The 22,463-nt window shown below is 52.6% G+C and overlaps 1 protein-coding gene across 2 annotated transcripts; it reads left to right on the forward strand.

Annotated features, from left to right (window-relative positions):
• The first annotated feature begins 1,174 nt into the window (after nt 1–1,174).
• Nucleotides 1,175–22,056, forward strand: KDM8 (lysine demethylase 8). 2 transcript variants are annotated; one of them, XM_023192903.3, is made up of 8 exons: nt 1,175–1,337; nt 8,010–8,538; nt 11,813–11,979; nt 13,431–13,563; nt 14,478–14,522; nt 17,440–17,589; nt 18,853–18,945; nt 19,025–22,056. In XM_023192903.3, exons 2-8 carry the CDS (start codon nt 8,041–8,043, stop codon nt 19,187–19,189), a joined length of 1,251 nt encoding a protein of 416 aa, XP_023048671.2. In that variant the 5' UTR covers nt 1,175–1,337; nt 8,010–8,040; the 3' UTR covers nt 19,190–22,056. The 2 variants fall into 2 exon arrangements, with proteins under 2 accessions (XP_023048671.2, XP_023048672.2); XM_023192904.3 differs by lacking the exon at nt 18,853–18,945.
• The last annotated feature ends 407 nt before the right edge of the window (nt 22,057–22,463 follow it).

A 22,463-nucleotide genomic window follows, 5' to 3' on the forward strand; every position in this document is an offset into this window, starting at 1 on the left:
TTGGCACCAAATTTCACACGTGTCCATGTGAAGAGACCACCAAACAGGCTTTGTGTGAGCAACCAGGCTGTTTATTTCACCTGGGTGCAGGTGGATCGAGTACAAAAAGAGAGTCAGTGAAAGGAGATGGGGTGGGGCCGTTTTATAGGATTTGGGTAGGTAATGGAAAATTACAGTCAAAGGGGGTAGTTCTCTGGCAGGCAGGGGTGGGGGTCACAAGGTGCTCAGTGGGGGAGCTTCTGAGCCAGAAGAAGGAATTTCACAAGGTAATGTCATCAGTTAAGGCAGAAACAGGTCATTTTCACTTCTTTTGTGACTCTTCAGTTACTTCAGACCATCTGGATGTATACACGCAGGCTTGGGCTCAGAGGACTGACAGTTTCCCTTTTCACTTGGTTCTCATCCTCTCTTGTCTTCCACCATGTCAGACGTGCCTTTCACCTTCCACCATGATTGTGAAGCCTCCCCAGCCATGTGGAACTGTGAATCCATTAAACCTCTTTTTCTTTGTAAATTGCCCACTTTCAGGTATGTCTTTGTACCAGCAGCGTGAAAGTGGATTAACATAGTCCCTCAACTAGGGATGATCATGATCATTACAATGGCTACAATCTTAGTATTTTTAAAGCACAATACCTAGAATCCACTAATCTATGAACTGATCTTGAGCAAGCTTGTTTCCTACTCAGACCCCAAGCTCAGTATGAACATAACTTTCCATGCCTCTGTGCAATGCTGCGAAAGGCCTGCATACTTGGAGTCCATAGGAGAGTGTGCTCAAAACACAAAAGTCCCAGTAACCCCGCACCACTCGACATCAAAGCAAACGTGGCAGGAGTGTGTCCCCTGGCCACTTGCCTTCTCACTCGAACAGACTGTGGATGTAGCACTTGCTCGTGGTAATTGTGGATCTGACTTTCCAAAAGTACAAGTATGTGGCCACTTTAATCACTGAGCTTCAGTTTCACTCTGTAAAATAGGGAGAACTAATAATCCCAGCTGCAGGGATTAAATGGTGGATGCAAACAGCCTTGTAAGAAGTTGTTACCTGTGCAGAGGAAAAATCGGGTGTCACTAGCATGGAAGGACCCGGAGGATACAGCCAGCCTTCCTCTGTCTTGTCCATCCCCTGGTCTTTTAAACGGGAGTGGGGCGGGGCCACGGCATCGATCACTCGGCACTCCTCTAGGCACTGCGTCGTGATCAGAGGAGCGGTGAGCGATGATACTCCTATGCTAGCCTCTGACTTCTCGGGGGAGACAGCCGCGTGGTCGGACCAAAAGCAACGAGTAGTCGCCAGCCCAAAGGCGACTCGACAACGTCCCAGCTGAAGAGAGGTTAGTCTGAGCAACTCGAGAAGGGAGTCAGCTCCAGTTCCTCAGAAGTGGAGAGGCCGGGTTCAGCGGCATAGACCGCGCAGGCGTCATGTGAAGCAGCAAAGCCCGACCTCGCGCGTGCGCCTTGGAAAGCCCGAGGCGGGCTCGCGTCGGCGCTTGCGTTCTGAGCCGGCCTGCGCTGCCAGATAGAGGGAAAGGCTCCGCGCGTGCGTAGTGCTCGTCTTCTGGCAGTGGTTTTGCGCATGCGTGAGGGCAGGCCCTTGAGGCGGGCTGCTGTGCGCTTTCGCGGTTCTTGGCGTCTAGTCGGTGTAGCCCTAGTGCGCCTGCGCGGGTTTTATGCCCTGGTGTGTAAGGCCGGCTGGAAACGATTCAGCCGTCAGGTCCCAGATAAGAGCCGCGAGAAATGTAGCCCCGGGAAAGGCGCTGAGGAGGAAAGGGGGTCTGAGGCCTCGGGGGGCTCAAGGCTAGTGCGGGGTGCGTGGGACCCTCTGGGGCCTGGGTGTGTGGCTGTCCTCAGGAAAGGTGCTTGCAGCTCGGTAAGACTTAACGATGGGCATCGGTGCGTTTCTTAGCAACGGTAAGAATCGCCATGCTCGGGAGGACACGGGAGCAAGCCCGGGGTCAGGAGGTGCGCTGGCGTTGGGGCCACACGGATGACCCAAACACAAAGACTGGGTGCCCCTTAGCCAAAGGGATCCTTGTGCCATGAATAAAGCTTTCTGAAAATGTTCCAAACTTCTCTGGGAAGTTTTGCAAAGCTCTTGTGTTTGCGCAGGTTTTGTGGAATACTGCCATAATAACATTGAAGAGATTAGAGAACCGGACTGCCTGTTCCAAGAAAGCCAGATGTAGGCTGACCTGTCCTGGAAGCCCCCTCTGAGAGGCTTTCTCATGACCAGCGTGGTGCTCGCAGAGTGCCCACCCTGAGACCCTCTGCAAATCACAGTGAGGCTCTCGGAGAGGCCGTTCCGCCCAGCCACCTTAAAGAATACTCAGGGAGGTGCTTTAGAGGAGTTGATGTTTAAAAATAATTTAAGGGTGGGCGCGGTGGCTCATGCCTGTAATCCCAACCCTTTGGGAGGCCGAGACAGGCCGATCACTTCAGGTCAGGAGTTCACGAGACCAGCCTAGCCAACATGGTGCAACCCTGTCTCCACTAAAAATACAAAAATTAGCTGAGTGTGGTGGTGCACACCTGTAATCCCAGCTACTCGGGCGGCCAAGGCAGGAGAATTGCATGAACCTAGGAAGCAGAGGTTGCAGTGAGCCGAGATTGGGGCACTGCATTCCAGCCTGGGTGAGAGAAGACTCCGTCTCAAAAAAAATAAAAATAATTTGAAAGAATCCTGGGATGACAGGGCAGTGGTTTCCAAGAGGGATATATCCCGTAACCTACCAGGAACCCACTTTGCTAGTGTGCATAGTGAATTCTGTCTGGATGGCGAATTTATAAAGTCCAGGCCTGAGTCTTAAGGCTGTTATATACAGGCTGTATTTGGCTCCTTTTTGTTTAATACGACCAACAAGAAGCCTTTTATAAGATTCATCTTAGTCTTGTTTATAAATCCAGGAGAAAAACCACTCTGAGAGGTTAGCACATAACAGCCTATATTCTGACCTTCTTTGCAAGTTCATTTCATACACCAGCAGACAAGACTTTAAGGAGCATTTAGGGGCTGAATCAAGTCCACTCAAAAGCTGTTTTATGCAACCCGCGCTTGATCTTCCCCCTGAAAGCTGTTCCAGGTTATGAGACCAGTTCACAAAGCCAGGACATAAGACCACTCAAGCTGTTTCTATATCTGATCCCCCAGCTCCCCTGCCAAAAAAAAAAAAAAAAAGCCTTCCCTGGGCCGGGCATGCTGGCTCACGCCTGTAATCTGAACTTTGGGAGGCTGAGCCGGGCAGATCACCTGAGGTCAGGAGTTCAAGACCAGCCTGGGCGACGTGGTGAAATCCCGTCGCTACTAAAAATAGAAAAATTAGCTGGGTGTGGTGGCAGGCACCTGTAATCCCAGCCACTCAGGAGGCTGAGGCAGGAGAATCGCTTGAGCTCGGGAGGCAGAGGTTGCAGTGAGCCGGGATGGCACCATTGCACTCCAGCCTAGGTGACAGAGCGAGACTCTGTCTTTAAAAAAAAAAAAAAAAAAAAAACCGCCTTCTCCAATCAACAAGAGGTCTTTGAAGGCCAATACCTGTTGAGCTCTGGGAGACTGACTTGTAAAGTGAAGATACGAGGTCACTCAGGCTTTTTCATATGGCCCACATTTGGGTTACGGTAGGTGTCAGTTTGCCTGGAATAACACCAGTTTTTTACTGATGCAGACATAAATATTAATAGCATCTTGGTTTGGATGACTCACCTACACCTGGCCACTAGAAGGCTATCTGTACAACTCCCAATAAACCCTTCTATGTGGAGCTCTTGAAGGCCAGTCTGTGGCACCACTCTCAAAGACTGCTTCACACATCTTTTTTCTTCTTGCAGATAACTGGCAAGTCACACATCTTATTCTTGACTCCCTTCTTTGGAAGCCTGTTTGTTTAGCCTTTTGTGTGTGTGTTCTTTTTTTTTTTTTTTTTTTGGGAGGGACAGAGTCTTGCTCTGTCACCCAGACTGGAGTGCAGTGGCTAGATCTCGGCTCACCCCAACCTCTGCCTCCCGGGTTCAAGTAATTCTCCTACCTCAGCCTCCCGAGTAGCTGGGATTACAGGCGTGCACCACCATGCTGGCTAATTTTTGTATTTTTAGTAGAGATGGGGTTTCACCATGTTGGCCAGGCTGGCCTGGAGCTCCTGACCTCAGGTGATCCACCCTCCTCGGCCTCCCAAAGTGTTAGGATGACAGGTGTGAGTCACTGCACCTGGCCTTAATATAAGACTTTGTAGGGCCAGGCGTGGTGGCTCAAGCCTGTAATCCCAGCACTTTGGGAGGCCGAGACGGGCGGATCACGAGGTCAGGAGATCGAGACCATCCTGGCTAACACAGTGAAACCCCGTCTCTACTAAAAATACAAAAAACTAGCCAGGCGAGCTGGCGGGTGCCTGTAGTCCCAGCTACTCGGGAGGCTGAGGCAGGAGAATGGCGTGAACCCAGGAGGTGGAGCTTGCAGTGAGCTGAGATCCGGCCACTGCACTCCAGCCTGGGCGACAGAGCAAGACTCCGTCTCAAAAAAAAAAAAAAAATAAGACTTTGTAAACAGCAATTCAGTAAGGAGTTCTGGAAAGCCAATCAGTAAAGCCAGGCCATAAGGCTACTCTGGCTGGTCCTTTCCTCTAGAAAATTGCTTGATACAACAAGAAGCCTTTTTTATCGGACCAGTATGTGGGGAATGTCGGAAAGCTGATGAGCCTGGACCTGAGGCCATTCAGAAAGGCAGTGACCTGAGGCCCGCACCTGACCTTCCCAGGAGGCCCATCTCAAGTGGTTGGTGGTGTGAAGGCTGCTTCTCACAGCCCATGAGGCCAGCGACCCTGGAAGATTGCTTTACACAGCTAACAAGAGAGTATTTCCCCAGCCAGACCAAGACTCCCTCTGTAAGGCCTTTGTGCACGGCCAACAGGAGCCAATGTGTCTGCTCCCTGCAGGGGTAGATGGACACAACAAACAACACTTTCCTGTCACTATGAAGAAACCACAGATCGATTTGTAAAACTAAGACAAAATCTGACTTCACTGGGTCCTCAGACAAGCCCCCATCTATAGAAAGGCCAGTTTTTAAAACAAGTTACAAGGGCCGGGCATGGTGGCTTACACCTGTAATCCCAGCACTTTGGGAAGCTGAGGTGGGCGGGTCACTTGTGGTCAGGAGTTCGAGACCAGCCTGGCCAACATGGCAAAACCCTGTCTCTACTAAAAATACAAAAATTAGCCAGGCATGGTGGCAATCGTGCCTGTGGTCCCAGCTACTCAGAGGCTGAGGCAGGAGAATCACTTGAACCTGGGAGGCGGAGATTGCAGTGAGCTGAGATCACATCACTGCACTCCAGACTGGGTGACAGAGCAAGACTCCGTCTCAAAAAACCATTTTGGAAGACTGTTTCCTGTGCCAGGAGGTGGCTGTTTGATATGGCAACTACAGAAAAGGCCAAATTATGAGAGGTTTGGGGAAGTCTATGCAACCAGGCAGAAGATCATATGGCCAGAATGCCACTTCACCATGCTGCCAACATAAGGCCTTGTAGGAGGCTATAGTTTTATTTTATTTTTTGAAACAGGGTCTCACTCTGTCACCCAGACAGGAGTGCAGAGGCACAAACACGGTTCACTTGTAGCCTTAAACTCCTGAGCTCAAGCAATCTTCCTGCTTCAGTCTCCGGAGTAGCTGGGGCTACAGGTGTGTGCCACCACAGCCAGCTAACTAATTTTTTAATTTTTTTTAGAGAACAGGGTCTCGAATTCTTGGGCTCAAGCAGTCCTCCTGTTTCAGACTCCCAAGTAGCTGGGATTATAGGTGCCCTGCTGGAGGGTAGTGTATAATATCAATCTTGAGGCCTTTTGGGGAGGCCCTTTCAAGTGGCTTATACAGAGGCAATCTGAAAAGTCATTTTGAAAACAAACTCATACAGCCATCCTGAACCTCTGTCTCTGGAAGATCGTTATATATTGTCAACATAAGTATCTCTGAAGGCCTTTTGATGAGGCCATTCATTGAAGAACTCTGCATTAAAGAATAATAATAAGGCTATTTCATGTGGCCAAGAGGAGATTGTTTTGTACAGCCAAGTCGCAGGACAAGGCTGTGTCCCTTGGCCTTCAACATGAGGTCTCCAAGGCCAAGTTGCAAAGTAGCAGATAGGCTGCCTTAGGAGGCAGTTTATGAAGATCAAATGTGAGGCCACCCTGGGAGGCCAGGTGACAAAGCAGCACATGGGGCCACTGGGCAAACCTGGCTACAAAGCCACACACGTGAGGCCACCTTGAGAACCTGGCTTTGTAAGGCTGATAGGCGCCCTGTGAGGGGCCATTTTATAAGGTCACTCTGAAACACCAGTTTATAAAGCCCGTAGTCTGCATTGCAGGGAACAGGTTTATAGCCCATTTGAAACCCTCTGGGAGGCCGCTTTCTAAGGTCGTCAAGAGACAAGTTTACAAAGCTGGTGCGTAGAGCCCCAGTGGAAGCCAGTTTTATAGTAAGGCAATAAATGGTCTCCTGGGAGGCCTTTCCACCAGCCTTTATGAGAAGCCAGGATATGAGGCCCCTGAGGTCTTTTGGATGCTCAAGATGAGACTTCTCCATGTTGTTCTATAAGATTCATAGAAGACACACGGGATAAGCCAGGAGGCCACCCAGGGAGGCCAGGGATGGGCCATGTGGTGTCTTGTGCTGGCCTAGTGGGTAAGTCCATGCGGAAATTGGACTATGAAACTCTCCAAGAAGGCTGTGAATGAGGCCAACACAAGCATTTTAGGAGGTTAGAGATAGAACCCACCCTGGCAGGCTGGGGCTTTCTGAGGCCTACCACACCCTGAGCTTGCTAGAAAGAATGTTCACTGTGAACCAAGGACAGAAATGAACTCATTGTGAGCTCAGCCCTGTGGATACGAAGTCCAAAGAGCTCACCCTTGAGGGCAATGAGTGTTCTGGGCAGACACTGCCACTTACTCTGTAGTTTTGGATAAATTGCTAAACCTCTGAAATCTCAGTTTATTCATCTGTAAAACTCCCGTCGTAGGACTGCAAGGGACATGTTAATATATGTCAAGCATGCAGCATTGACATGGCACACAGGAGAGGGTGCTGAGATCGGCCGGAATTTAAGCCCTGCTTCTGCGCAAATGATTGACCGTCGGCCTTGGGGCAAGTCACTTCATTTTTGTTTTTTTTAAATTTGAGACAGGATCTTGCTGTATCACCCAGGCTGGTGTCATGATCTCGGCTTACTGCAACCTTTGCCTCCAGGCTTAAGTGATCCTGCTACCTTCAGCCTCCCGAGTACCTGGGACCACAGGCATGTACCGCCATGCCCAGCTAATTTTTGTATTTTTTGTAGAGACGGGATCTTGCCATGTTGGCCAGGCTAGTCTTGAACTCCTGAGCTCAAGCGATCCAATTGCCTTGGCCTCCCAAAGCGCTGGAATTACAGGCATGAGCCACCGTACCAGCGTCCTCGAATACTTTTCAAAGTCTGGCACTCCCGAGTGCCTGCCATGAGGTGGGCTCTGCTTTTAGGCTCTGGGGAAACGTAGAGGAGTGAGCTACATTCTTGCCCTGGTGGGGCTGGCAGTGCAGTGTTGGATAGACACACATGTAAGCCGGTGTTTTCATACATCCTGACAAGTGCTGTAAGAGAAGCTCAAGGGCTGCAGGAACACAGCACACTGCTGGAGAATCTTAACAGGCCTCACATAGGGGTATTTAAAATGGGCCTTAAAGGTTGAGTAGGAGTTTGCCAGGCAGCAGAGGGGTATGGGAGGCCTTGCAGGCAAGGACAATACACATTCCTTTCTGAACATTTATCCAGTGCTCACTGAGTACCAGGTGTTGAGACAGGCCCTGAAGATACAGTGGGGACCCCAGACAGATGGGGGCCCTCCCCTCCAGAGCTTCTGCCCAGCAGAGAAAACCACCGTTGAAAAATCCTCACAGATGAGATGCAGGAAACTGCGGGAATGCACAAGGGATCAGGTCTGTCCTGGTGTCTGACTCTTGCTTCTCTCCACCTCCCCAGGCACGTGTCTGACTGAGCTGGCGGTGGCCTGATGGCTGGAGACCCCCACTGCCCTGCAGAGCCCCTGGCCAGAGAAGGTACTCTTTGGGAGGCCCTTAGGGCACTCCTGCCGCACACTAAAGAAGACCTGAAGTTGGACCTCGGGGAGAAAGTGGAGAGGAGCATGGTGACGTTGTTACAGCGAGCCACTGAGCTCTTCTACGAGGGCAGGAGGGACGAGTGTCTGCAGACCAGCGAGGTGATCCTGGACTACTCCTGGGAGAAGCTCAACACGGGCACGTGGCGGGACGTAGACAAAGACTGGCGCCGGGTCTACGCCATCGGCTGCCTCCTGAAAGCCCTGTGTCTGTGCCAGGCACCTGAGGATGCCACCACTGTGGCCACAGCCCTGCGGGTCTGTGACATGGGCCTGCTGATGGGGACGGCCATCCTGGGGGACATCCTCCTTAAAGTCGCCGCCATCCTCCAGGCTCACCTCCCTGGAAAGAGGCCTGCCCAGAGCTCCACCCTGGAGCAGCCCTGCACAAAGGTATGTGGGGGAGATTGCCCCAAGCACACTAGCCATCCAGCAATGCTGTTCTAGAAATACCGAGTCATCTCTCCCACGGGGTGAGGACTCGTAACCTGCAACCCCTCTGATGGAAAATAGCATCTCCATTGATTCTGAATTTCTGTTTGTTTTTCAAAGTAGGCTCCCGTTCTGTCGCCCAGGCTGGAGTGTAGTAGTGCGATCTCGGCTCACTGCAGCCTCCACTTCTTGGGCTCAAGCAATCCTTCTGCCTCAGCCTTGTTAGTAGCTGGAACTATGGCAGCGTGGCACCACACCCAGCTAATTGTTCTAGTTTTTCATTTTTTGCAGAGATGGGGTCTCATTATGTTTCTCAGGTTAATCTGGAACTCCTGACCTAAAGCGATCCCCCTGCCGTGGCCTCCCGAAGCACTGAGATTACAGGTGTGAGCCACTGTGCTCAGCCCTCATTGATTTTTGAAATGGAACAGCTCCATTCGTTTCGTCAAAAAAAAAAGAAAGCTTTTTCCTTTTTTATTTTTTCACAAGGGCAGTGCCCTTTCAGCAGAGAGGCAACAGTGAAGCTTCGTGGTTCCTGAGGGGAACAGCTTACAGCAATTGTGTGGGCGAGAGCTGCAGCCAGCGGCGGCCCGTTTCTTTCAGCTTCTTGGTGGGCTTGCTGAAGTCTCACCCAGGCGAGGCGATACCTCCGGCTGCTCCTGTCTCTCTGCTCCTGGGTTTGGATGAGATACTACAACTAGCTGATGTCTGTTTTGGGGATCAATCTCTCCCACCTCTTGGGTCTGTATGCCTGTTCCAAAGAGCACCCCCAGGAACAGAGCATGGTTTACTCTGAAGGCTTCAGGTCCTGGTGCCCACACACAGGCCTCACTTACAACACCCCCAAGCAAGTCACTTAACCTCCTTTGAGCCTCGGTTTCCTTGTCTGTAGAGTGGCCGATAACGGACCCACAGGAAGAAATGACTAAGACTGTACTAGACACTCAGTAGTGGAATTATGGGATGTTTCTGACAGTTTTCTAAATGCTGTATTTTCAGAATTTCCTACAATGCATATTATTATTATTATTGTTATTATTTTTGAGACTGAGTCTCACTCTGTCGCCCAGGCTGGAGTGCAGTGGCACAATCTCAGCTCACTGCAACCTCCACCTCCCAGGTTCAAGCGATTCTCCTGCCTCAGTCTCCTAAGTAGCTGGGATTACAGGCGCCCACCACCATACCTGACAATTTTTGTATTTTTAATAGAGACAGGGTTTCACCATGTTGGCCAGGCTTGTCTGGACCTCAGGTGATCCACCCACCTCAGCCTCCTAAAGTGCTGGGATTGAAGGCATGAGCCACAAATTATTTTTATGTAAGAAAAATGCAAGTGATTGACACTAAACACACATGCATGTAACCAAAATAAAAGAAAATCCAATAAAGGGAGAAGAAACATTTTCAACAAATATGTCAGATAATGAATATCTCTATTACGTAAGGAATGGTACAAATCAATAGGGAAAAAATCTTGAGCCCCAGGAGGTAGAAGACCAGGAACCTGAACAGACTGTTCACAAGAAGGAAATAGATCTGTTAAACAAATGTGCAGGAAAATGTTCAGCCTCACCTCTGGTTAAAAAAATAAGAGAGAGAGATGCAAATAGCGAAACAGCATGTCATCTTTGGCTCTTAAGTTAGCAAACAAGGTTTCATATGATACCCGGTGTTGCCAAGGGCACCATGTGGCCAAGGGCATGGTGTGTGGGTTGCTCTTTTATTTTGTTTCTTTTTTTTACAGACAGGGTCTTGCCCAGTCACCCAAGCTGGAGTGCAGTGGCACAATCATAGCCTTCTGCAGGCCAGGCATGGGGGCTCATGCCTATAATCTCAGCACTTTGGGAGGCCAAGGCTGGCAGATCACCTGAGGTCAGGAATTCGAGACCAGCCTGGCCAACATGGTGAAACTTCATCTCTACTAAAAATACAAAACTTTGCCAGGCGTTCTGGCACACGCCTGTAATCCCAGCTACTCTGGAGGCTGAGGCAGGAGAATTGCTTGAACCCCTGAGGCAGAGGTTGTAGTGAGCCGAGATCGTGCCACTGCACTCCAGCCTGGGCAACAGAGTGAGACTTGGTCTTAAAAAAAACAAAAAACTGGCCGGGCGTGGTGGCTCAGGCCTGTAATCCCAGCACTTTGGGAGGCCGGGGCGGGCGGATCACAAGGTCAAGAGATCGAGACCATCCTGGCTAACACGGTGAAACCCCGTCTCTACTAAAAATACAAAAAAAAAAAAAATTAGCCAGGCGTGGTGGCGGGCGCCTGCAGTCCCAGCTACTCGGGAGGCTGAGGCAGGAGAATGGGGTGAACCCAGGAGGCAGAGCTTGCGATGAGCCGAGATCGTGCCACTGCACTCCAGCCTGGGCGACAGAGCGAGACTCTCAAAAAAAAAAAACAAAACGAAAACAAACAAACAAACAAAAAACATAGCTCACTGCAGCCTTGACTTCCTAGGCTTAGGTGATTTCTCCCACCTCAGCTTCCTGAGTGGCTGGGACTACAGGCGTGCACCACCATGCCCGGCTTTTTACATTTTTTCTAGAGATGGAAGTTTCTCTATGTTGCCTGGTTTCAAACTCCCAAGCTCAAGCAGTCCTCCCACCTTGGTCTCCCAAAGTGCTGGGATTACAGGTATGAGCCACTGTGGCTGGCCATTTCCAGCAGGTTCACACCTGTGGACACTGAGGCTCTCGAGCAGCAAGTAACTTACTCAGGTCACCCAGTTGGGAGATGGTTAAGTAAACAATGGTGCAGCCACTCCTAAGAAACTGCAAGGACTGGGTGGCCACGTGGAAACTGCTTTTGATAAATGATTGGAGGGGAGAGGCAGGGCTGCTGCTTCATCATTGCTGTTACCTCCAGTGGGTCAGAGATTGTGTGTGTGTGTGTGTGTGTGTGTGTGTGTAAGATGGGAAAAGAACATGCAAGAATGAGAAGATCTTAAGATGTTGAAGTTGGAGATAGTAAGTTTTCCTTTATTGCAGAATGTCTGTGAAAGCAGTTTATAATGAAACAAACATTTTTAATGAAATGGTTAAGAAGAAAACCACCTTGATCTCATGAGGAGCAAACAGTAATAGTAGCACTAATAATAGCCAGTGTTGTCTATTGTTGTCACTGGCACTCTTGACAGCTGAGCTCTCCTACCCCTGACACAGGTTCCTGGTGGAATGCCTCCAATGTCGACCTCCTGAGGTGCTTGCTAATTTGTTCTGTTTTGATTTTAAACAGAAAGGTAAGACGGACCATGGTTCGATTCCAGATGTGAACTTAGAAAGAACAGTCCCCCGGCTGCACCGTCCGTCCCTCCAGCATTTCAGGGAGCAGTTTTTGGTTCCAGGGAGGCCCGTGATCCTGAAAGGCGTGGCTGACCACTGGCCGTGCATGCAGAAGTGGAGGTGGGTGGTCACTGAGGGAGGTGAGGTCCCTCTTCCCATTTTAGGGTTCCCCAGGGTTCCCTGAATTCCTCCCCTGACCATCCCCAGAGGAATGCAGCCTTGTAGATGCTTCACTAGCAGCCCTTGACTGATTGCCTAGGGGTTAAAAAAGAATGAAAAGGCCGGGCGCGGTGGCTCAAGCCTGTAATCCCAGCACTTTGGGAGGCCGAGACGGGCGGATCACAAGGTCAGGAGATCGAGACCATCCTGGCTAACACGGTGAAACCCCGTCTCTACTAAAAATACAAAAAACTAGCCGGGCGAGGTGGCGGGCGCCTGTAGTCCCAGCTACTCCGGAGGCTGAGGCAGGAGAATGGCGTAAACCCGGGAGGCGGAACTTGCAGTGAGCTGAGATCCGGCCACTGCACTCCAGCCCGGGCGACAGAGCAAGACTCCGTCTCACAAAAAAAAAAAAAAAAAAAAAAAAGAATGAAAAGTAAGGTGCTCTGAATTTATGCCGCAGGTTATGAGATTCTTACCTTCTACCTTCCTCGCCCTAAGCGGTTTTTTAATGAGTCCCTAAGTGGCAGTCCTAGGATGTGTCTGTTAGGCCATTTTTGCAGGATCCTAGCAATTTCCGACCATCTCAGGGCCCTGAGGCTAAGCATAGAAATAACCCAAGAGACAGCCCCTCTCTCTCTGAGGGATTCTGTGGTCTCTTGTGTTCGTTTCTAGTCCTTTCTCAGATTCATGATGGAGAGATCAGATCAGGCAGCTGGAGCGTGGCTGTCATGGGAGGCTCTGCATGAGTTTGGAAATAAGGAGGCATCTCTCCAGGAAGGTAGATGGAGTTGGCCTGTTTTGTGGTTTAGCGGAGCGAATGGTGCCGCTGAGACATGTAGAGGACTTCCCATGCAGGAGCTCTCCTCACAGCAAGCCTTCAATGAAGCATTTTACTATGTACCTGGCACTAGGACAGGTGTTGTCATCACCCCCATTCTGTAAATGGGGATCAAGGACTCAGAGAGGTTCAGTAACCTCCACAGATCCCCTGGCCTGTACCTGATGAGGCCTGGAATCAGTCCCAGGCTAGAGCACAGAGCCCAGGGGACTTCACTGCAGCACCCGCCGCGCTGCCCACTATTTGTTCAAAGGTTTCTCAGCTTAGTGACAAAATGAGCAACGAAAGAAGTGAGGAGGCCGTTGGCAAGCAGGGAACCAGAGCAGCCCAGCCAATCAGACTTACTGGCCCTATCTGCAAAGCTCTGCAGCACTGTGTAGGAGCTGTACAGCCGTGAGCAAGGAGTCCCGCCTCTCCGTGCCCGTTTCCTCATCAGTGAAGCTGGGGATGACAGTCCTCGTCTCTGCACATGAGATTTTCCGAGGATGAAAGGGGACCACATGCAAAGCACACTTAGTACTATGCCCAAACATATTAGCAGTGATGACGCCAATGTGTGTCTTTCTGCTAGTTTGGAGTATATCCAAGGGATCGCTGGCTGCCGAACCGTCCCGGTGGAAGTTGGTTCGAGGTACACAGACGAGGAGTGGTCCCAGACACTCATGACGGTCAACGAGTTCATCAGCAAATACATCGTGAATGAGGTACATCATGGGGACTGCTTTCCCCTAATACTTGGAAGGGAGAGAGCGTAGAACATTTAGGCAAATAACCCTCCATGTGTTGCAGTGGGAGGTTTTGGAGGAGCCAGTCCGTAAGTCTGTGGTCAGAGGGATGACCACAGCGAGAAAGGCAGGCTGCTTGGCCAGCAGACATGAGGGATTCATGTCAGGTCCTTTTTAAGGGGCAGGGGAGTATAATTCAGTAGGTTCCAAAAGTTGGACAGCTAAGTCAAGAGTATGTGTATTTAAAATTTTAATAGCGGCCAGGCATGGTGGTGGCTCACACCTGTAATCCCAGCACTTTGGGAGGCTGAGGCGGGCGGATCGCTTGAGCGATCCAGCCTGGGAAACATAGTGAAACCCTGTCTCTATAAAAAATATAAAAATCAGCTGGGCGTAGTGGTGCGTGCCTATAATCCCAGCTACTCAAGAGGCTGAGGTGGGGCAAATTGCTTGAGCCTGGGAGGCAGAGGTTACAGTGAGCCAAGATCAGGTCACTGCATTCCAGCTTGGACAATAGAACCAGGCCCTGTCAAAATTAGGACAGGACAGGATAGGACAGCTTATTTTTCCCAAAAGTTAATCACTTATACTTTCACCAGCAATTAACACAAGTGTCTGTTTTCTTATATCTTTGCCTGCACTGTTTGTTGCCATTTTATGAAAATGCTTGCCAATCAGATGGGAGATCGGTGCTTTACAAACTGGGTACCCCAGTGCTGGAGAGGTTCTTTGAAGCTGCCCCAGGGCCTCTAAGGGTTGGAGAGGACCACTCAGGATGGAGTGGAAGAGTGGCAGGGCTGGGGCTGGGGCCAGCTGGACAGCAGCAGCAGGAGGGCATCTGTCACGACTAACTGGGCTTTCTGTGTCGCCTCTGGTTTTCCCCGGTGGATTAGCCGAGGGACGTCGGCTACCTTGCTCAGCACCAGCTCTTTGACCAGGTAAGTCTGAGGCCACACTCCTCTGTCCGTCACCTTCTCACCTTCCCCTCTCCTCCCCTCCTGGGCTCAGTGCGGCTGGAGTAGTGGGTGTGAGTAGGAGGGAGGCAGCAGGTGAGGCTGGGAAGTCAACAAGATGTGGGTGACAAGGAGCCATTTTCCTAAAGTGATAGGAAACACTGGGGGTCGCCAGTGCTCCGAGGATTGCAGGGGCCGCTGTTCAGAGATGAAGGGAGCAGCTGTCGGACCGGGTGGCTGGCTGGGCTGTCGCTGTGGTGCAAGGAGAGGTGATGCTGGCAAGTGGAGCAGTTCAAGATAGGTGTGAACCGCTGGACCCTGGACGTGGGTGGATGTGTGGGGGTGGGAGGGAAGATCAGGGAAGACGCCCAGATTCAGGTCCCCAAAACACTAAATAGATGGAGCTGGGGTGCCCAGGAGGGACCTGGCTGTTGTGGTATCTGCCCGGAGTGCCCAGGGAGGCAGCACTTGGCAGGATTCAAGAATAGGGCCAGGCGCATGGGGTCAGGGCCACAGCCAGGGGTGGGCTGGGGTCACACCTCTGCAGCCTTTGCAGTGGGGCCCTGGGATGCTGCTCAGCTGCTGTATCTACTGCTGAGGCCAGGGCTGCCTGACCCTGTCTTGATGGGGCACCCAAGGACAGTAGGTTCTGTGCCAGGAGGCTTCATGCTGACATTAAAGGAGGCTGGCAGTTTCTCTTCCCCAAGCCTCCCTATTAGGACTTGTGCATGCTGCCTCCTGTCCATGTCACTTGCTAAGTGAGGGAAAGGGGGATTCTAATTAATTGGGTCCCTACTGTGTGATCCCGAGACCCGCCTTTCCCCCGACCCCAGTCATCCTGGGTGCATGGCCTCAGTGTGGGCCGGGGACCCTGGAAGCCACAGTTAACCTTGGCTCCCTGTCCTGGAGCAGCTGTTTCATACTTTGTAGAACAGGAGGAGGTATATTTAGGAGTAGAAGGTCAAGTTCACAGTGACTTTCAAGATGAACCAGGACTTGAAAGATGTTTCGGGTAATGGAGGGCTGCCTGGGAGTTTACCTTGGGTCCCAGAGCTGAGTGTCCATCATGCTGTGAGAGGACCCTGGAGAAGTCCCAGCAGCCCATGCCCAGGTGTTGTCATGCCATGTGGCAAGGACAATGTTCTAGAACCTTCTCTACGTAAAGGATGCTCAGGGGCTCCTACCAAATTCTTGTCCCAGAACCTCTTACTGACTTCTCCCAGAGACCCTGTGTTCTAGAAGATTTTGGCCATCAGTTTAAGCCTACCTCAATTATCAGTCACATCTCAGGAGCACTGATTCACTTGGGGTCTGTGCATCCTTGGCCAGTGATTCTGATGACATGATCTGGTCAGCCAATCACCTTTCAGAAATCCTGATGATGTCATCAGGGACCAATCATAGTTTCTGCTCAGATTCCACAGGGCCAATTCTGGTCAGAAGCAGCAGTGTCGGGTGTTACCTTTGGGAGGAACCCCCAGCAGCCCTGGGAGGGACCTCAGCTTGCGAACTTGTACCTCAGTCCTAAGCAGCAGGCGCGGCTGCGTTTCTGCACAGCTAATTTGAGACAGGCTCCTAAAGGTCTGAATAGCAGTGTCTGGGACCAAGCTCCCTGCGGGGAGAACATTCCAGCTTTTCCCGGTACACACTGGTTTCTGAGCCAGCAGCCTGAAGTTACCGTCACTGCTCCCGAAGGAATGGTAGTGTCCACCTGCAGGTGCCTTCAGGCTGGGGAGCGGTGACTCTAAAAAGACCTGTGTCCCCCTGGCAACCCTGTTTTCCTGCCTCTCAAGCTTGAAAAAGGTCGCCGGGTCCAACCAGAGTCCTGTGAAGAACCCTGGGGTTCTCGGTGGCCTGGGGGGTGTGGGCTGGTGGCCTGCTCGGGTGGGTTCAACTCCAGAGGTAACTGAGGTGCCTGCTAAGGGTCTGGACAGGAAGTGGACTTAAAGTGGTGTGTTTTCACTCTGAGACCCTAGCTTTGTCTAAAGGAGGCCAGGGCCGTGTGCAGTGGCTCACACCTGTAGTCCCAGCACTTTGGGAGGCCAAGCAGGACCGGCCTGGACAACATAGCAAGATCCCATCTCTACAAAAATAAAATTAGCCGGGCACGGTGGCATGCTCCTGTGGTCCCAGCAACTCGGGAGGCTGAGGCAGGAGGATCACTTAAACCCTGCAGGTTGAGGCTACAGTGAGCCGTGATGGCACCACTGCACTCCAGACTGGGTGACACAACAAGACTGTCTTTGAAAAAAAAAAATTACAATAAATAAAGGAGGCCAGGCCACCGCAGCCCTGCCCTGCCATGAACATCCGAGATCGCCTGACTTGTGGCATATAACTCTGTCGGAGGCCGTGGGGAGCCACCCTACCCTTACTGCATCATATAAAGCTCAGAGCACAGACCCAGGCCCACACCTGTCTTTCTCATCAGGCAGTTTCAATGCCCAGTCTGTTGCTGCCAGGTATGGCAACAGATCCTCTGTGCCTACCCTGGCTTTTAAAACTAGGAAGGCGAGGGCCAGGCATGGTGGCTCACACCTGTAATCCCAGCACTTTGGGAGGCCGAGGCGGGTGGATCACTTAAGTCTAGGAGTTTGAGACCAGCCTATGCAACATGGCGAAACCCTGTCTCTACAAAAGTAAAAATAAAAAAAAATTAGCCAGGCCTGGTGCATGCTTGTAGTCCCCGCTACTAGGGAGGCTGACGTGGGAGGATCACTGAGCCCAGGAGGCAGAGGCTGCAGTGAGCTGAGATCACACCACTGCACTCCAGCCTGAGAAACAGCCAGACCCTTTCTCAAACACACATACACACACATAATGGATGAACTCTTCGTTGGCCTCCGGGCTGCAGTGTCCCCGGCCGGATCCCCACCTCTCATGTCTGCTCTGCCGCCCACAGATCCCGGAGTTGAAGCAGGACATCAGCGTCCCTGACTACTGCAGCCTGGGCGATGGGGAGGAGGAGGAGATCACCATCAATGCCTGGTTTGGTCCCCAGGGAACCATCTCCCCCCTACATCAGGATCCCCAGCAGAACTTCCTAGTCCAGGTTGGAGCTGCAACTGGAATAGTGGCCTCCTGTCTCCTCCTGGCCCAGGCACCTGGCCGGCCACATTCTCTGCCTTTAAACACCGGGCTGTTAAAAAGAAACAAGAAGCACTGAAGGGGATGAGGACAAAAATAGAAAACAAACCCACAAACGGCGCCAGGCCCGGGAAGGCCTCTGCAGTCGGCTGCTTCCAGAAGCGGCTGTCCTCCTGCGTGGGCCCCTCCCAAGATCCCTCACAGGGGAGCCCTCCGGAGAGGGAGCGAGTGCTGGCGTGGGTGCCTGGTGCCTCTGCCCCTCCCCCGCCTGCCACCCATCCGATCCAGACCAGCTTCTTCCAAATAGGAGGCGGCAGGTTGGGGGAGGAGTTTTCTCAGTCACTGGGAGGTTTTTTCCTGAGACCCAGGCAGAGGAGCAGATGGGTTTGCTACAAGGGGAGGCACCTCTGTTTACTGCTGTAAGACCACCTTGGTTTTCACAGGCAAAGAGAGGTTTAGTAAAGGAGAACATTCTCCTACCCCAGCAGACCGGTCCAGAGAGGCGGCTCAGGAGTGGGCTAAGAGCCGGGCTTCGGGAGCCAGCCTGCCTGGCGCGGACAGCAGCCCTGCCACACCTCAGCTGTGTGAGCTTGGGCAGCTTATTTAATCGCTCTGTGCCTCAGTTTCCTCACCTCCAAAATGGGAGTGAAGATAAACCACCTCAGAGAGGATTAAATCAGTTAACACACGTAAAGCACTTAAGTGGTGCCTGGCACGGACAAGTGCCTAATAATGGTGGGCTCCAAATTGTATTTAGAAGAAAAACGCACCTTTAGGCCAAGTTTGGTGGTTCACACCTATAATCCCAGCACTTTGGGAGGCTGAGTCAGGAGGATCACTTGAGGCCAGGAGTTCAAGACCAGCCTGGGTAACGTAGTAAAACCCAATCTCTACCAAAAATAAAAATACAAAAATCAGCTGGGTGTGGTGGGGCACACCTGTAGTCCCAACTACTGGGGAGGCTGGGGCAAGAGGATCTCTGGAGGGAGGAGGTCGAGACCCCAGTGAGCCATGATCGCACCACTGCACTCCAGCCTGGATGACTGAGAGCCAGTCTCTAAAAAATAAAACAGCAAGAAAAACACACACGTGGAACTGTAAGCATGTGTGGAGGGGAAGGGCAGGCTGGGCCCAGGGAGCAGCATGAGGAAGGGGACAGAGGCCAGGGTGGGCGTGGGGCAGCAGCGGAGTGAGGCCACCAGCTGACTGTCAGGGTCTCTCTTCCCAGGTGATGGGGAGGAAGTACATCCGGCTGTATTCCCCGCAGGAGTCGGGGGCTCTGTACCCTCATGACACGCACCTTCTCCATAACACGAGCCAGGTGGGCACTGGGGGTCCAGGGTGACATTGCAAGTTCTCCCCACTGCCCCAGAGATGATGATGTCCTTTGCTTTCTTCAGGTTGACGTGGAGAATCCTGACCTTGAGAAGTTCCCCGAGTTTGCCAAGGCCCCATTCCTGTCCTGCATCCTGTCTCCTGGAGAGATCCTGTTCATACCCGTGCAATACTGGCATTACGTGCGGGCTCTGGATTTGAGCTTCTCGGTCAGCTTCTGGTGGTCGTAGCCGGGCTAGGAGCTGAAAGGGCCTGACATGCAGACAGCATTCATCTGTCCACTGATTTCCTGCTCTGTGCCCCACTGGGTGCTGGGTCCTGGAATCTATAGAGACAAGCAGGACTGAAGCTGTGTCCTGAAGAGCCTTCACTGCCCAGTGGCAGCCCTGGGCGGCTGAGCTTCAGCACTGGACGGGCACAGAGCGGGGGCTGTCCAGGAAGGAGCACACTCCAGGCCGGGGGTGCATGACAGAGGAAGGTGGGGAGAGCCCAGAAGGACCCTGCAGGCAGACAGCCTGCTTGGAGACTCCGGCGTCAGAAAGCCTAAGGTGTTTGGGAAATGGGTGGGTCACATGGGCAGGGGTGAAACGTGGGCTCTGAGGCTGGCTACTCGACTCAGACCCGGCCACGCTGCATACCTGCTGCGTGACTTGGCCAGGATCCCCTGCTTCGTTGTGCCTACGTGGAAAAGAGGGCAAGGCCAGTCCTCACTGCAGAGGGCCGAGGAGGCAGTGCCGAGCCCCTGCTGCTGCATGAACCTTAGCCGCTGCCACTGATCCCAGTTACTCTGATCCTTCTGCCCTTCCTTCCTGTAACTGGGCCTGCTGGACACCACAGCCTGAATACTGGAGAGAGCTGGGCGTTGCCCAGGTCACAGGAGAGCGTCCATAGAGGCCTGCTCAGGAGCCCAAACCCCTGCTGGGCAGTGGGAGCTTTCTGTCATCCTCGTGGCTAAAGGATAACCTACCTGCCTGCAGTGCAGTGCAAAGGTCTTGCTGGATGACTTTTCACCCACACTCATCCAGGAGCAGGCTCCCAAGTGAAGAAACCACTGAACCATCACCAGCCCCTGGAAGCCTCCCTCTAGCCACCTTCTAGTCACAATCCCCCAGAAGTAATGACTCTGAAACCGGTGGAAGGTTTGAGGCCAGGGGGACACCCAGGCTCCATGCTTTCTGTAATTGTGTCTTGTTTGTGTGCACGCAGGTTTGTTTTATGTTTTGGCCATTAAGACTTTCCCCAGCCCTCTGTTTTTTGTTTTTTAAACTAAATAGAGATGGGATCTTGCTATGTTGCCCAGGCTGGTCTTGCACTCCTGGGCTTAAGCGATCCTCTCACCTTGGCCTACCAAAATGCTGGGGTTACAGGTATGAGCCACCATGCCAGCCTTGGCTTCTTTCTTCCCCCCTTCCAAGATAGGCCTGGGGAAAAGAGCCCCGAGGGTTCAGCTGCCATCCTGCCAGCACCTTGACTCACTGGCTCAGCTGCTTGTCTTTTAGCTAAAAATCAAGCCGCCTCTGGTTGGTCAGGGGGTAGCTACCCTGGGGTAACTAGAAGGGGGATGGGAAGGTGGCCACGGGCAGCTGAACTCTGGTTCCTGATGCCCTCTGTACCCAGGCCAAGGAATTTGACCTTTATTGGGTAGGTCTTGGGGTTCTCGGCCTTTGAGCAGACACCAGCGGAATCTGCATTCTCGAACGCTGGCTGTTGGCAGGGAGAGGCTGTGGTACTTAATCATCCTGGGAGTGGGCTGCTGAGAGGCCGTGGGTGTGCCAGGGAGTGACACACACAAGAGCCATCTGGAAGTGGAGTCCACTTGGCTCTGTGGGCAGCTGCTTGCAAGGACATTGTTTATTCCCTGCCATTGTTAATAGTGAATTACCTCATCTTTCATAGGAAGAATTTACACCAGATGTCAACACCCCTGAAAGTAGGGAGGCATAAAACAGGGACGCCCCATGACCAGGTTTGCCATTAGTGAGGAGCGGTGGCTGCCCGGCCACAGAAGGCTGTGACTCCCGGCCCGCATGTGTCACTCACACCTCTTCCCCAGCGGAAGGACAGGCGGGTTGTGGCCCCAGCTCCCAGTGGCCCAGCCGCTCCATCCGCTCCAGCTGGCAGGCCCCATGGCCCATCTGTAGCGTAGCATGACAGAAAGCTGGGCACGGGAGGCCACGTTCATTAACGTATGGTATCCTGGCCAGGAGGCTTCCCGCAAATGTCCCTTGTCAGATGAGGAACGGGAAAAGGGGAAATGGTCCTGCCCTGTGGCTGAGGTTCCAGCGTTCCTAGGAATCCCAGTCTGAGGGTGACTTCAGCCCTCTGGGGACGGTGGACTCTGTTCAGCCCTCCGGGGACAGTGGACTCTGAAGCCAGCTTAGAACCCAAGCGCCGAACAGTGGGTCACAGACCAAGGAGAGGCACGTGCACGAGCCCCTGCCTGAGATGTGGCCACAGCAGTCAGGACACTGATACTGCCATCACAGACACAGGACACAGCTAGCAGGCCTGTCACTGACCAGATGAGGCCCCTGCCCTCATGGTATTTTAACACAATGGCATCAGGCTGGGGTGCGGGCGGGGCGGGGCAATAAGGACATGGGAATAAAACAAGACAGTGTCACGCCATGATTAGTGCCATGAAAGCAACAGAGCAGGGTGACGGTGGAAAATGGCAGCCAGGGATGGACTGGTGGGGCCAGAGGTTTTTGATAGTTGACATTTGAAGAGCAAGAGCTTGACTAGGAATCCAGAATTGGCCATGAGACTTGAGGCCCAGCTCGTGACAGCAGGTACAGCAGCCCTGAGACAGGAAAGCCCCAGCCTGGGGAAGGGAGGTAGGAGGCGGGCGGCTGGGCAGAGAGGGGTAGGAAGGGGGATATCAAGGCCACGGGGCCGGGGGGACCAGCAGGAAAAGGCACTGGGGGGCTCAGCCTGGGAGGGACAGGTCTGCAGCTGCTGTGCAGACAAGGGCCTACAAGGGGACCCTGGGAAGCAGGCCAGTCTGTAATTCCTGAGTGACAAGGTCAGGGGCACCGGCGGGGGAGCATGGCAGTGAAAGAGAAGGCTGGCGGGGTAATAAAGGCTTTGAATGCCAGGCCAGTGTCTGGAACTCCTCACGAGGGTTTTGGGTGAGTACCAGCGTGTGCTGTGGGATGTTCACATCAGTGTCATCATGGAGGTGTTGGAGGCAGGAGAGACGAGCAGGAGGAGGGCCAGTGTCCCAAGTGGCGAAGTGCCCAGAGGCTTCCTGAGTCCCCAGCGAGGACTGCCTCGAGCACAGAGAATGAACAACCAGAACCGTGGGACAACTGGGTCAGTCACGAGCTGCCCTGGCCCCTCCTGAAGGCGGTATTTGCTGGTTGGCTTTTTGCCTCCTGGCGTCCATCTTCCCTTCTTCCAGAACGGCACACTGATTGCACTCTGGAGAATGACCTCTGCCCCAGGGGTGCGGTCCTGGCAGGTCCTACAGCTCCTCCCTGGACTGGCATCTTGAGGGCACGT

The sequence above is a fragment of the Piliocolobus tephrosceles genome, chromosome 17 (assembly GCF_002776525.5).
Source record: "Piliocolobus tephrosceles isolate RC106 chromosome 17, ASM277652v3, whole genome shotgun sequence".
NCBI lineage: Eukaryota > Metazoa > Chordata > Mammalia > Primates > Cercopithecidae > Piliocolobus > Piliocolobus tephrosceles.

Coding starts and splice junctions, on each gene's coding strand:
- KDM8 (XM_023192903.3), top strand. CDS start 8,041: ATGGCTGGAGACCCCCACTGCCCTGCAGAGCCCCTGGCCAGAGAAGGT. Junction 8,539..11,812: donor TGGAGCAGCCCTGCACAAAG/GTATGTGGGGGA, acceptor GATTTTAAACAG/AAAGGTAAGACGGACCATGG. Junction 14,523..17,439: donor AGCACCAGCTCTTTGACCAG/GTAAGTCTGAGG, acceptor TGCCGCCCACAG/ATCCCGGAGTTGAAGCAGGA.